Source organism: Argentina silus (assembly GCF_951799395.1).
Source record: "Argentina silus genome assembly, chromosome: 9".
Classification (NCBI taxonomy): domain Eukaryota; kingdom Metazoa; phylum Chordata; class Actinopteri; order Argentiniformes; family Argentinidae; genus Argentina; species Argentina silus.
Window position 1 is genome coordinate 22,037,737 of NC_139663.1, and position 14,393 is coordinate 22,052,129.

The 14,393-nt window shown below is 43.1% G+C and overlaps 2 protein-coding genes and 1 long non-coding RNA gene across 4 annotated transcripts in view; all 3 read left to right on the plus strand.

Annotated features, from left to right (window-relative positions):
• The window catches only part of LOC310810001 (uncharacterized protein), a 5,004-nt gene extending 1,354 nt beyond the window's left edge, over nt 1-3,650 (plus strand). Inside the window, exons 3-4 of one of the 2 annotated variants that reach the window (XM_083677578.1) lie at nt 460-1,649; nt 2,043-3,650. In XM_083677578.1, the coding sequence (XP_083533704.1) occupies nt 2,114-3,070 (957 nt within the window). In that variant the 5' untranslated portion in view covers nt 460-1,649; nt 2,043-2,113 and the 3' untranslated portion in view covers nt 3,071-3,650. The remainder of the gene's footprint in view (nt 1-459; nt 1,650-2,042) is intronic. The other variant, XM_083677577.1, reaches the window with a different exon arrangement.
• Nucleotides 3,651-5,653: 2,003 nt separating this feature from the next.
• Nucleotides 5,654-8,177, plus strand: LOC310809362 (uncharacterized protein). Its single transcript, XM_083676564.1, has 2 exons — nt 5,654-5,720; nt 6,271-8,177. Exon 2 carries the CDS (start codon nt 6,666-6,668, stop codon nt 7,707-7,709), a length of 1,044 nt encoding a protein of 347 aa, XP_083532690.1. The 5' UTR covers nt 5,654-5,720; nt 6,271-6,665; the 3' UTR covers nt 7,710-8,177.
• A 2,052-nt stretch (nt 8,178-10,229) lies between these two features.
• Nucleotides 10,230-12,155, plus strand: LOC310809683. Its single transcript, XR_014554406.1, has 3 exons — nt 10,230-10,328; nt 10,575-10,653; nt 11,226-12,155. It is a non-coding gene; the product is annotated as an uncharacterized lncRNA (long non-coding RNA).
• Nucleotides 12,156-14,393: the final 2,238 nt, after the last annotated feature.

The following is a 14,393-nucleotide window of genomic DNA, read 5'->3' on the forward strand; positions in this document are numbered from 1 at the left end:
AACTGGCTAAGGGTCAGGTTGGAGTCACCACCTACATGCAAGCACACCTTTGTCTGAGTACATAATGTTCCCTTACAAATTTAGCACATGCGATATATACACTCACCAAACACTTAATTAGGAACACTAATACTAATACTGGGTAGGGCCTCCCTTTGCTCTCAAAACAGCCTCAATTCTTCGTGGCATTGATTCCACAAGATGTAAACCACCCAATCCTCCACCCTCTCAGAATTGGGCATCCCTGGCTCTGCCTCACACCAGGTGACGTGGAGAGGGTCGCTGTCCTCTCCACGACCCCTCACCACTGGTGTCCCCCAGGGCTCTGTCCTTGGGCCTTTACTGTTCTCTCTCTATACCAAATCTCTCGGCTCTGTAATTTCTTCACATGGTTTCTCCAACCACACCTACGCAGATGACACTCAACTTTTTCTCTCTTTCCCCCCTTCTGACTCACAGGTGGCAACATGTGTCTCAGCATGTCTTGCAGACATTTCTGCTTGGATGTCAGCCCACCACCTAAAGCTCAACCTTGACAAGATTGAGCTGCTCTTCCTCCCAGGGAAAGCCTGGCCTCTCCAAGACTTCTCCATCACAGTAGAAAACTCTACTGTGACCTCCTCCCATACAGCCAAGAACCTTGGTGTGATCCTTGACAACCACTTATCCTGTGTGGCGAGGCACACAGCGACAGCACGCTCCTGTAGATTCTTCCTCTACAACATCAGAAGGATACGTCCATTCCTCACCAGAGAAGCAGCACAACTTTCGGTCCAAACACTTGTAATCTCTCGCCTTGACTACTGCAACGCACTCTTGGCCGGACTCCCCGCCTCCACCATCAGGCCTCTGCAGCTCATCCAGAACGCTGCCGCTCGTCTGGTGTTCAATCTCTCCAAATTCTCCCATGTCACGCCCCTCCTCCGCATTCTCCGCTGGCTCCCGGTAGCAGCTTGCATCAAATTCACGACCCTGGTGCTTGCCTACCGGGCGGCAAAGGGAACAGCCCCTCCCTACTTGCAAGCAATGGTTAGCCCCCAAACCCCTGCAAGATCACTCCGCTCGTCCACCTCGGCTGCCCGCCTGGCACCTCCGCCTCAATGTGGATGCAGTGGCCGCGCCACTCGGTCACGGCTTTTCACTATCCTGGCGCCCCGCTGGCGGAACGAGCTTCCCACCACTGTCAGGACTGCAATCTACATCTTAGATCATCTACATCTACATCAAGCTACATCTTAACAGTCCCTCCTAAAGACTGCTTCCCCCTACTACCCCCCCCCCTATACTAACCCTAACCCCAACCCCGAGACCTCTTCACCCCTGCTACCACCCAAGTTCAGATCCGGTGACTGGGAAGGCCACTGCAGAACACCAAAGTCATTGTCACGTTCATGAAACCAGTTTGAGACGACTTTTGCTTGGTGATATGGTGCATTATCATGCTGGAAGTAGCCATTAGAAGATGGGTAAATTGTGGCCATGAAGGGATGCACATGGTCAGCAACAATACTCAATTAGGCTGTGGCATTCAAGCGATGATTGATTGGTATTAACGGTCCCAAAGTGTGCCAGGAAAACATTCCCCACACCATTCCACCATTCCATCAACTCCACCATAAGGTGTACAGGTGTTCCTAATAAAGTGTTCGGTGAGTGTATACATATATACATACCATTTTGCAATTTCACAGTATTCTGATTCATCAGTGGTCATCTCTAACCCGTACCCTCAACTTTTGATTGAAGATGCACTAATATTTGTTGAAAGCATTTTGTCTGCTTTAATGTGTGGGTAAATTGGCCACAGTCCAGAAGGACTACCTTCAAAATAAAGGTATTATAAAACATATGAATTCCTTAGACACTCATAGATGATTTCTCTTGGCCACCAGAGGGGTGTGATTTTGAGGCAGAGGGAGTGGTTTGTCAAGTGTGTAGGCATCAGAGGTTCTCACCTTATTTCTATGTGATGCTACCGTAGCTATTTGTTAGGTCAGTGAGTTGAACAATATGTTTAATTCAGTATATTTTGTTTTATGCAGGAGAGAGTCCACAATCGTGCTGCTCTGACAGTGGGAATAATCCTTCTGAGTCAGGGGGATCAAACCTGGAGATGCCAAAAGCAAAGAGACTGTTTAACTGCCTTCTGTGTGGGAGCAGATTTACCCAAAAAGGACATCTGAAAGGCCATCATAGAATACATACAGGAGAGAAGCCTTATGTCTGTGTGCAATGTGGAAAGAGTTTCTCAAGGAAAAGCACCCTAAAATCACATGAAATATTTCACACCGGACAGAAACCATACCCATGCTCTGATTGTGGGAAGGGGTTTACAAGGGCAGAATCATTAAGGTCACACAGGAGAATTCACACTTCAGAAAAGAGCCAGCATCACACCCCCAAGCAAAACACAACTCCAGGGAAACTATTTTGCTGCTCACAGTGTGGGAAACAGTTTTCTCAGTTGGGAAACATGAAAGAGCATCTGAGAGTGCACACAGGAGAAAAGCCTTTCTACTGTTCTGAATGTGGAAAAAATTTCCGTTCTTCTAGCAACCTACGTGGACATATGCGGGTGCACACTGGAGAGAAACCCCACCGGTGCTTAGAATGTGGTAAGAGTTTTTCCCGATCTCAACAGCTCAAAAACCACCAGAGAATCCACACAGGCGAAAAGCCTTACAGCTGCTCAGAATGTGGGAAAGATTTTGCAAGGGCAGACCATTTTACTGTACACCAGCGGATACACAGCTCAAACAAGCCAAACTATTGTGTTGACTGTGGTAAAAGCTTTGTTTCATCCGGACATTTAAAAGATCATCTGAGAACTCACACTGGAGAGAAACCGCATCAGTGCTCTTATTGTGGAAGGAGCTTTGCCGTATCGTCGAGCTTAAAAGGTCATGTGATGATTCACACTGGAGAGAGGCCGTATTTTTGCCCTGACTGCGATAAAAGCTTTAGAACGTCTTCTGCTCTAACAATACACCAGAGAAAACACCATGGGGTATCAACAGACCCTTGTTCTACTTCCAACACCCTCCCCCACACTGACCAGGAGACTGAATGACCAGACTAATCACCCTCCCCCACACTGGCCAGGAGACTGAATGACCAGACTAATCACCCTCCCCCACACTGGCCAGGAGACTGAATGACCAGACTAATCACCCTCCCCCACACTGGCCAGGAGACTAAATGACCAGACTAATCACCCTCCCCCACACTGGCCAGGAGACCTCTGTGGCCAAACTAATCAGAGATGCCATCATACGGATCTGAACCCTTACTGCCAGGCTGACTAGAGCTTCTTGACAAAGCCTTGACCCCCTCACTAGATAGCCCACTGTTCACAGTCCACACCAGCCCACCTTGTTAGTATGGTCAGCACCGTGGACAGGATGTTATTGATGATGATGTTGTCAAAACTATTGCTGACTGGTGAAGTCTAAGCCAGTAGAGTTTATATGTGACTGTAAGACAGCGAGCCCTGTCATTAGTACACATAACGTCTACTGTCCTGTGTTGCTATAGCAACATCGACTTTTATATATCTGTAAAAGCTATTGATCACTTTGTACATTAAGTGTGTCTAAATAAAGTATACATAAAGCCTACGCCAGATGTGTGATTCATTGTGCTCCACCTACATATCCTGTGTCTGTTTGCATATGTAATAAAATATGATTAATAAATCATCTAAATGATCAATGAATAATATGCTGATATGGATATTTGAAGTATTGCTTCTTTCATTGAATAGCATTCATCTTGTACTTCCAAGTAGCATGTCTTACCCTCTACCTTCTAAACAGAGCATATAACAACAATATGGAGCAAAGATTTTGGTTATTTTTCTATAAATATGTTCTTTTCAGTTTAGAGAGAGGCGGTCATGAAAGTCTATCATTAACCTCATATGATTCACCTCTCATTGGTCAGTAGACACATCGATCAGGTCTGTGTAAATAATAGTACGGTAGACGTCACTGTCACGGCTGGATAATAGTGCACAGTTCAAGTGACGCAACACCGCCTCCCACTGGATCAATATGAAATTACACACACAGAGACAAACAGTTCAGTCCACACAAGGTTTCAATGTCTAGAACAGAGACACCACTTTGATTGTGGTGATTTGGTCAATGACGTACTCATTGCACAATATTGGCATGGTCACTGGCTATATGGCTCCTGTATACATTTCCTATACAGTGTATTCAATATCATTTAAAATAGATACATTGAGAAGAAGCAATGCTAGCCTTCACAAATAAGTCAGGTTTATTTTCTAAATTTAGACATTCTCCAGATATTAAGCAACACAGTTATTTATGCTACGGTCGCCCAGCGAAGATGACACATGGCATTTACAAGGTCAAAGCATGTTTCACCATGGTTATCATATATTATAAAAATAAATGTGTACAAAAAGTGTTTTGTCCAAGAAGAGATAATAAATACCTGTCAAATAATATATGTGTACATAAATATACCATTATTTGTTATTTGTGTTCCTATCATGAAAACCAAAGATTGGCAGATTAATTGTGAATGAAACAGAAAGGACATTGAACGACTCCAGCATGAATCGTTAATGAGCCAAACTACACAAAACAACAAAATACAAAACACACATAAATATATTGTAATGCTTCGCTCCTATTCATACGTATCAGTATCAGTTTGGTCCCTATTGTTATTTGGAAGTACTCCGACTGAAGTCAGTGAGTACATTTCAGCTTCCATTCATGACCACACATGTCTAACCGACCTCAGGGGTGAAGAAAACTAAAATATGACGACATGGATATGAGAGAAGAATCAAACATGTTCCATTAAATTTGCCTAAAATACCGGTAGTTGTTGGGATTTAGGCTTGGGGAACCATTAGCACAATGGATAACAGCATTGTAGCTTGTTTCTAGGGTTTGGGTTGGAGTTATTTGCCATATTACAATCGTCAGCCCTGCTAGTTTGGTTGCAAAGCTTTCTGTTGAGGAGCGGAATCCCACTCAGACCGTTGCTATGGTAATGGTGCCATTCCCGCGGCCCCGCCCCCTCCGGTACACGTCGACCACTTTTCAACCAGTCCCCGGCGCCGCCCCTCGATCATTCACATCTTGTACCGTTGTGTCCTAGTTAAAACCGACAAGTTTAGGGAGAGAAGCAGAGAGAGGAGACCGAGGAATATTCCACTCAGTGAAGTGGTATTCAGAGAGAGAGAGAGAGAGAAGAGGAGGAACGACGACAACGGAGGCAGACTACCACTCGGATTATTGTATTATCTAAACAGTAATTGGAAGTAAACCAACGTGAACGCTGCGTAGATGGAAGAGGTGGGTTTCACGCATGTACGTGTATGACGAAGTTAACACGTGTTGTGAAAACCGGGACGTAATAGCATTTAACGAAGTTAACGAGGCTCTTTTGGGTTGTTGTCTTATTGCATTTGGTCAAACAACAGTGAACAATTTTCACAAACGCGCCCCTTCTTTTGTTTCTCATTGAAATCAGGGAGATATTTGCATTTTCCAGCAATTTGTCTGGACACAGGGACAAGCTACTCAAAATCGGGACTGTCCTCGACAAAAACGGGACGTTTGGTCTCACCCTACTTCAAACATCTTTCTTCATATAGGTTCATTGCATGGCGTCGGTGGCTGTGGGTGATGACCGCAAGGGGGAGGAGGAGGGCCACGGCGATTTCATTGATCAAGGTAAGATGGTGGGGGCATGTGATAATTCCTGTTGCGTGTGATATGACACAGAAGCAACGATGAAAGGCTAATTTAGAAATATTCCACTAAGCGTTTTTCCGTTCCACAGTATTGATTACATCATACTGCATCCTGTACTACACAGATAGTAGCTAGTACGTGTTAATGCAGGAGGAGATAGTAAGTGGTCATCTTTGCAACAAAATGTGCCTGGATTTGCTGTTGACATATTATGGTTAAGCCAGCCAGCTCAACTTTTAATAGAAGTTGATACATATAGTTGTTGAAATCATGTTGTCTGCTGGGTAAATTGGCCACAGTCCAGAAGGTTTTATAAGATGTGAATTCCTCAGACAACACTGTCTTGAATTGAACTCAGATGATTTCTCTTGGCCACCAGAGGGGTGTGATTTTGAGGCAGAGGGAGTGGTTTGTCAAGTGTGTAGGCATCAGAGGTTCTCACCTTATTTCTATGTGATGCTACCTTAGCTATTTGTTAGGTCAATGAGTTGAACAATATGTTTAATTCAGTATATTTTGTTTTATACAGGAGAGAGTCCACACTCGTGCTGCTCTGACAGTGGGAACAGTCCTTCTGAGTCAGGGGGACCAGACCTGGAGACGCCCAAAGCAAAGAGGCAAAAAGGACATCTGAAAGTCCATCATAGAATACATACAAGAGAGAAGCCTTATGTCTGTGTGCAATGTGGAAAGAGTTTCTCAAGGAAAAGCACCCTAAAATCACATGAAATACTTCACACCGGACAGAAACCATACCCATGCTCTGATTGTGGGAAGGGGTTTACAAAGGCAGAATCATTAAGGTCACACAGGAGAATTCACACTTCAGAAAAGAGCCAGCATCACACCCCCAAGCAAAACACAACTCCAGGGAAACTATTTTCCTGCTCACAGTGTGGGAAACAGTTTTCTCAATTGGGAAACATGAAAAGGCATTTGAGAGTGCACACAGGAGAAAAGCCTTTCTACTGTTCTGAATGTGGAAAATGTTTCCGTTTTTCTAGCAACCTACGTAGACATATGCTGGTGCACACTGGAGAGAACCCCCACCAGTGCTTAGAATGTGGTAAGAGATTTCCTCAATCTCAAGAGCTCAAAAACCACCAGAGAATCCACATAGGAGAAAAGCCTTTCTACTGTTCTGAATGTGGAAAATGTTTCGGTTTTTCTAGCAACCTACATAGACATATGCGGGTGCACACTGGAGAGAAACCCCACAGGTGCTTAGAATGTGGTAAGACATTTCCCCGATCTCAAGAGCTCAAAAACCACCAGAGAATCCACGCAGGACAAAAGCCTTTCTCCTGTTCTGAATGTGGAAAATGTTTCCGTTCTTCTAGCAACCTACATGGACATATGCTGGTGCACACTGGAGAGAAACCCCACAGGTGCTTAGAATGTGGTAAGAGATTTCCCCGATCTCAAGAGCTCAAAAACCACCAGAGAATCCACATAGGAGAAAAGCCTTTCTACTGTTCTGAATGTGGAAAATGTTTCAGTCTTTCTAGCAACCTACATAGACATATGCTGGTGCACACTGAAGAGAAACCCCACAGGTGCTTAGAATGTGGTAAGAGTTTTTCCCGATCTCAACAGCTCAAAACCCATCAGAGAATCCACACAGGAGAAAAGCCTCACAGTTGCTCAGAATGTGGGAAAGATTTTGCAAGGGCAGACCAGTTAACTGTCCACCAGCGGATACACAGCTCAGTCAAGCCAAACTCTTGTGTTGACTGTGGTAAAAGCTTTGTTTCATCCGGATATTTAAAAAGACATCTGAGAACTCACACTGGAGAGAAACCGCATCAGTGCTCTTATTGTGGAAGGAGCTTTGCCATGCCGTCAACCTTAAAAAGTCATGTGATGATTCACACTGGAGAGAGGCCGTATTTTTGCCCTGACTGCGATAAAAGCTTTAGAACGTCTTCTGCTCGAACAATACACCAGAGAAAACACCATGGGGTATAAACAGACCCTTGTTCTACTTCCAACACCCTCCCCCACACTGACCAGGAGACTGAATGACCAGACTAATCACCCTCCCCCACACTGACCAGGAGACTGAATGACCAGACTAATCACCCTCCCCCACACTGGTCAGGAGACCTCTGTGGCCAATCTAATCAGAGATGCCATCATACGGATCTGAACCCTTACTGCCAGGCTGACTAGAGCTTCTTGACAAAGCCTTGACCCCCTCACTAGATAGCCCACTGTTCACAGTCCACACCAGCCCACCTTGTTAGTATGGTCAGCACCGTGGACAGGATGTTATTGATGATGATGATGTCGTCAAAACTATTGCTGACTGGTGAAGTCTAAGCCAGTAGAGTTTATATGTGACTGTAAGACAGTGAGCCCTGTCATTAGTACACATAACGTCTACTGTCCTGTGTTGCTATAGCAACATCGACTTTTATATATCTGTAAAAGTTATTGATCACTTTGTACATTAAGTGTGTCTAAATAAAGTATACATAAAGCCTACGCCAGATGTGATTCATTGTGCTCCACCTACATATCCTGTGTCTGTTTGCATATGTAATAAAATATGATTAATAAATCATCTAAATGATCAATGAATAATATGCTGATATGGATAGTTGAAGTATTGCTTCTTTCATTGAATAGCATTCATCTTGTACTTCCAAGTAGCATGTCTTAGCCTCTACCTTCTAAACAGAGCATATAACAACAATATGGAGCAAAGATTTTGGTTATATATCTATAAATATGTTCTTTTCAGTTTAGAGAGAGGCGGTCATGAAAGTCTATCATTAACCCCATATGATTCACCTCTCGTTGGTCAGTAGACACATCGATCAGGTCTGTGTAAATAATAGTAAGGTAGACGTCACTTGTCACGGCTGGATAATAGTGCACAGTTCAAGTGACGCAACACCGCCTCCCACTGGATCAATATGAAATTACACACAGAGACAAACAGTTCAGTCCACAAAAGGTTTCAATGTGTAGAACAGAGACACCACTTTGATTGTGGTGATTTGGTCAATGACGTACTCATTGCACAATATTGGCATGGTCACTGGCTATATGGCTCCTGTATACATTTCCTATACAGTGTATTCAATATCATTTAGGTGACCTTGGGTGACCTGAAAGGCGCCTCCAAATAAAATGCATTATTATTATTATTATTTAAAATAGATACATTGAGAAGAAGCAATGCTAGCCTTCACAAATAAGTCAGGTTTATTTTCTAAATTTAGACATTCTCCAGATATTAAGCAACACAGGTATTTATGCTACGGTCGCCCAGCGAAGATGACACATGGCATTTACAAGGTCAAAGCATGTTTCACCATGGTTATCATATATTCATTCAATGTACAACAGGTAAAAATAAATGTGCATAAAAAGTGTTTATTCTAAAAAGAGATAATGAATACCTGTCAAATGATATATGTTTACATAAATATACCATTATTTGCTATTTGTGTTCCTATCATGAAAACCAAAGATTGGCAGATTAATTGTGAATGAAACAGAAAGGACATTGAACGACTCCAGCATGAATCGCTAATGAGCCAAACTACACAAAACAACAAAATACAAAACACACATAAATATATTGTAATGCTTCGCTCCTATTCATACGTATCAGTATCAGTTTGGTCCCTATTGTTATTTGGAAGTACTCCGACTGAAGTCAGTGAGTACATTTCAGCTTCCATTCATGACCACACATGTCTAACCGACCTCAGGGGTGAAGAAAACTAAAATATGACGACATGGATATGAGAGAAGAATCAAACATGTTCCATTAAATTTGCCTAAAATACCGGTAGTTGTTGGGATTTAGGCTTGGGGAACCATACTGAACCATTAGCACAATGGATAACAGCATTGTAGCTTGTTTCTAGGGTTTGGGTTGGAGTTATTTGCCATATTACAATCGTCAGCCCTGCTAGTTTGGTTGCAAAGCTTTCTGTTGAGGAGCGGAATCCCACTCAGACCGTTGCTATGGTAATGGTGCCATTCCCGCGGCCCCGCCCCCTCCGGTACACGTCGACCACTTTTCAACCAGTCCCCGGCGCCGCCCCTCGATCATTCACATCTTGTACCGTTGTGTCCTAGTTAAAACCGACAAGTTTAGGGAGATAAGCAGAGAGAGGAGACCGAGGAATATTCCACTCAGTGAAGTGGTATTCAGAGAGAGAGAGAGAGAGAGAGAGAGAGAGAGAGAAGAGGAGGAGGAGGAACGACAACGGAGGCAGACTACCACTCGGATTATTGTATTATCTAAACAGTAATTGGAAGTAAACCAACGTGAACGCTGCGTAGATGGAAGAGGTGGGTTTCACGCATGTACGTGTATGACGAAGTTAACACGTGTTGTGAAAACTGGGACGTTGTGGTGACTTGACACCTACTGGTTGAGCGTAGACGAATTCACTACATTACCCAGGTGCCTTAGCGTGGTGACAGAGGGACAAATTATGAATGTAAACAGGAAGTGTGAATGAGTTGGGAGTGAGAATGTAGAGTGCGAAATAAACATGGAGATTGTTGCAACTTTGAACTGGTGATCTTCGAGATTCTTCAGATCCCGCAAACCACTACAACGTAATAGCTTTTTACGAAATTAACGAGGCTCTTTTGGGTTGTTGTCTTATTGCATTTGGTCAAACAACAGTGAACAATTTTCACAAACGCGCCCCTTCTTTTGTTTCTCTTTGAAATCAGGGAGATATTTGCATTTTCCAGCAATTTGTCTGGACACAGGGACAAGCTACTCAAAATCGGGACTGTCCTCGACAAAAACGGGACGTTTGGTCTCACCCTACTTCAAACATATCTTTCTTCATATAGGTTCATTGCATGGCGTCGGTGGCTGTGGGTGATGACCGCAAGGGGGAGGAGGAGGGCCACGGCGATTTCATTGATCAAGGTAAGATGGTGGGGGCATGTGATAATTCCTGTTGCGTGTGATATGACACAGAAGCAACGATGAAAGGCTAATTTAGAAACATTCCACTAAGCGTTTTTCCGTTCCACAGTTTTGATCACATCATACTGCATCTTGTACTACACAGATAGTAGCTAGTACGTGTTAATACAGGAGGAGATAGTCGGTGGTCATCTTTGCAACAAAATGTGCCTGGATTTGCTGTTGACATATTATGGTTAAGCCAGCCAGCTCAACTTTTGATAGAAGTTGATACATATAGTTGTTGAAATCATGTTGTCTGCTGGGTAAATTGGCCACAGTCCAGAAGGACTACCTTCAAAATAAAGGTTTTATAAGATGTGAATTCCTCAGACAACACTGTCTTGAATTGAACTCATAGATGATTTCTCTTGGCCACCAGAGGGGTGTGATTTTGAGGCAGAGGGAGTGGTTTGTCAAGTGTGTAGGCATCAGAGGTTCTCACCTTATTTCTATGTGATGCTACCTTAGCTATTTGTTAGGTCAATGAGTTGAACAATATGTTTAATTCAGTATATTTTGTTTTTATGCAGGAGAGAGTCCACACTCGTGCTGCTCTGACAGTGGGAACAGTCCTTCTGAGTCAGGGGGACCAGACCTGGAGACGCCCAAAGCAAAGAGGCAAAAAGGACATCTGAAAGTCCATCATAGAATACATACAAGAGAGAAGCCTTATGTCTGTGTGCAATGTGGAAAGAGTTTCTCAAGGAAAAGCACCCTAAAATCACATGAAATACTTCACACCGGACAGAAACCATACCCATGCTCTGATTGTGGGAAGGGGTTTACAAGGGCAGAATCATTAAGGTCACACAGGAGAATTCACACTTCAGAAAAGAGCCAGCATCACACCCCCAAGCAAAACACAACTCCAGGGAAACTATTTTCCTGCTCACAGTGTGGGAAACAGTTTTCTCAATTGGGAAACATGAAAAGGCATTTGAGAGTGCACACAGGAGAAAAGCCTTTCTACTGTTCTGAATGTGGAAAATGTTTCCGTTTTTCTAGCAACCTACGTGGACATATGCTGGTGCACACTGGAGAGAAACCCCACAGGTGCTTAGAATGTGGTAAGAGATTTCCTCAATCTCAAGAGCTCAAAAACCACCAGAGAATCCACACAGGACAAAAGCCTTTCTACTGTTCTGAATGTGGAAAATGTTTCCGTTCTTCTAGCAGCCTATATGGACATATGCTGGTGCACACTGGAGAGAAACCCCACAGGTGCTTAGAATGTGGTAAGACATTTCCCCGATCTCAAGAGCTCAAAAACCACCAGAGAATCCACACAGGAGAAAAGCCTTTCTACTGTTCTGAATGTGGAAAATGTTTCCGTTCTTCTAGCGGCCTACATGGACATATGCTGGTGCACACTGGAGAGAAACCCCACAGGTGCTTAGAATGTGGTAAGAGATTTCCCCGATCTCAAGAGCTCAAAAACCACCAGAGAATCCACACAGGAGAAAAGCCTTTCTACTGTTCTGAATGTGGAAAATGTTTCCGTTCTTCTCGCAACCTACATAGACATATGCTGGTGCACACTGGAGAGAAACCCCACAGGTGCTTAGAATGTGGTAAGAGTTTTTTCCGATCTCAACATCTCAAAATCCATCAGAGAATCCACACAGGAGAAAAGCCTTACAGTTGCTCAGAATGTGGGAAAGATTTTGCAAGGGCAGACCAGTTAACTGTCCACCAGCGGATACACAGCTCAGACAAGCCAAACTCTTGTGTTGACTGGTAAAAGTTTTGTTTCATCCGGATATTTAAAAAGACATCTGAGAACTCACACTGGAGAGAAACTGTATCAGTGCTCTTATTGTGGAAGGAGCTTTTCCATGCCGTCAACCTTAAAAAGTCATGTGATGATTCACACTGGAGAGAGGCCGTATTTTTGCTCTCACTGCGATAAAAGCTTTAGAACGTCTTCTGCTCGAACAATACACCAGAGAAAACACCATGGGGTATCAACAGACCCTTGTTCTACTTCCAACACCCTCCCCCACACTGGCCAGGAGACTGAATGACCAGACTAATCACCCTCCCCCACACTGGCCAGGAGACTGAATGACCAGACTAATCACCCTCCCCCACATTGGCCAGGAGACTAAATGACCAGACTAATCACCCTCCCCCACACTGGCCAGGAGACCTCTGTGGCCAAACTAACCAGAGATGCCATCATACGGATCTGAACCCTTACTGCCAGGCTGACTAGAGCTTCTTGACAAAGCCTTGACCCCCTCACTAGATAGCCCACTGTTCACAGTCCACACCAGCCCACCTTGTTAGTATGGTCAGCACCGTGGACAGGATGTTATTGATGATGATGTTGTCAAAACTATTACTGGCTTAGACTTCACCAGTCAGCAGAGTTTATATGTGACTGTAAGACAGTGAGCCCTGTCATTAGTAAACATAACGTCTACTGCCCTGTGTTGCTATAGCAACATCGACTTTTATACATCTGTAAAAGCTATTGATCACTTTGTACATTAAGTGTGTCTAAATAAAGTATACATGAAGCCTACGCCAGATGTGTGATTCATTGTGCTCCACCTACATATCCTGTGTCTGTTTGCATATGTAATAAAATGTGATTAATAAATCATCTAAATGATCAATGAATAATATGCTGATATGGATATTTGAAGTATTGCTTCTTTCATTGAATAGCATTCATCTTGTACTTCCAAGTAGCATGTCTTACCCTCTACCTTCTGAACAGAGCATATAACAACAATATGGAGCAAAGATTTTGGTTATATATCTATAAATATGTTCTTTTCAGTTTAGAGTGAGGCGGTCATGAAAGTCTATCATTAACCTCATATGATTCACCTCTCATTGGTCAGTAGACACATCGATCAGGTCTGTGTAAATAATAGTACGGTAGACGTCACTGTCACGGCTGGATAATAGTGCATAGTTCAAGTGACGCAACACCGCCTCCCACTGGATCAATATGAAATTACACACAGAGACAAACAGTTCAGTCCACAAAAGGTTTCAATGTCTAGAACAGAGACACCACTTTGATTGTGGTGATTTGGTCAATGACGTACTCATTGCACAATATTGGCATGGTCACTGGCTATATGGCTCCTGTATACATTTCCTATACAGTGTATTCAATATCATTTAAAATAGATACATTGAGAAGAAGCAATGCTAGCCTTCACAAATAAGTCAGGTTTATTTTCTAAATTCAGACATTCTCCAGATATTAAGCAACACAGTTATTTATGCTACGGTCGCCCAGCGAAGATGACACATGGCATTTACAAGGTCAAAGCATGTTTCACCATGGTTATCATATATTCATTCAATGTACAACAGGTAAAAATAAATGTGCATAAAATGTGTTTAGTCTAAAAAGAGATAATGAATACCTGTCAAATGATATATGTTTACATAAATATACCATTATTTGTTATTTGTGTTCCCATCATGAAAACCAAAGATTGGCAGATTAATTGTGAATGAAACAGAAAGGACATTGAACGACTCCAGCATGAATCGCTAATGAGCCAAACTACACAAAACAACAAAATACAAAACACACATAAATATATTGTAATGCTTCGCTCCTATTCATACGTATCAGTATCAGTTTGGTCCCTATTGTTATTTGGAAGTACTCCGACTGAAGTCAGTGAGTACATTTCAGCTTCCATTCATGACCACACATGTCTAACCGA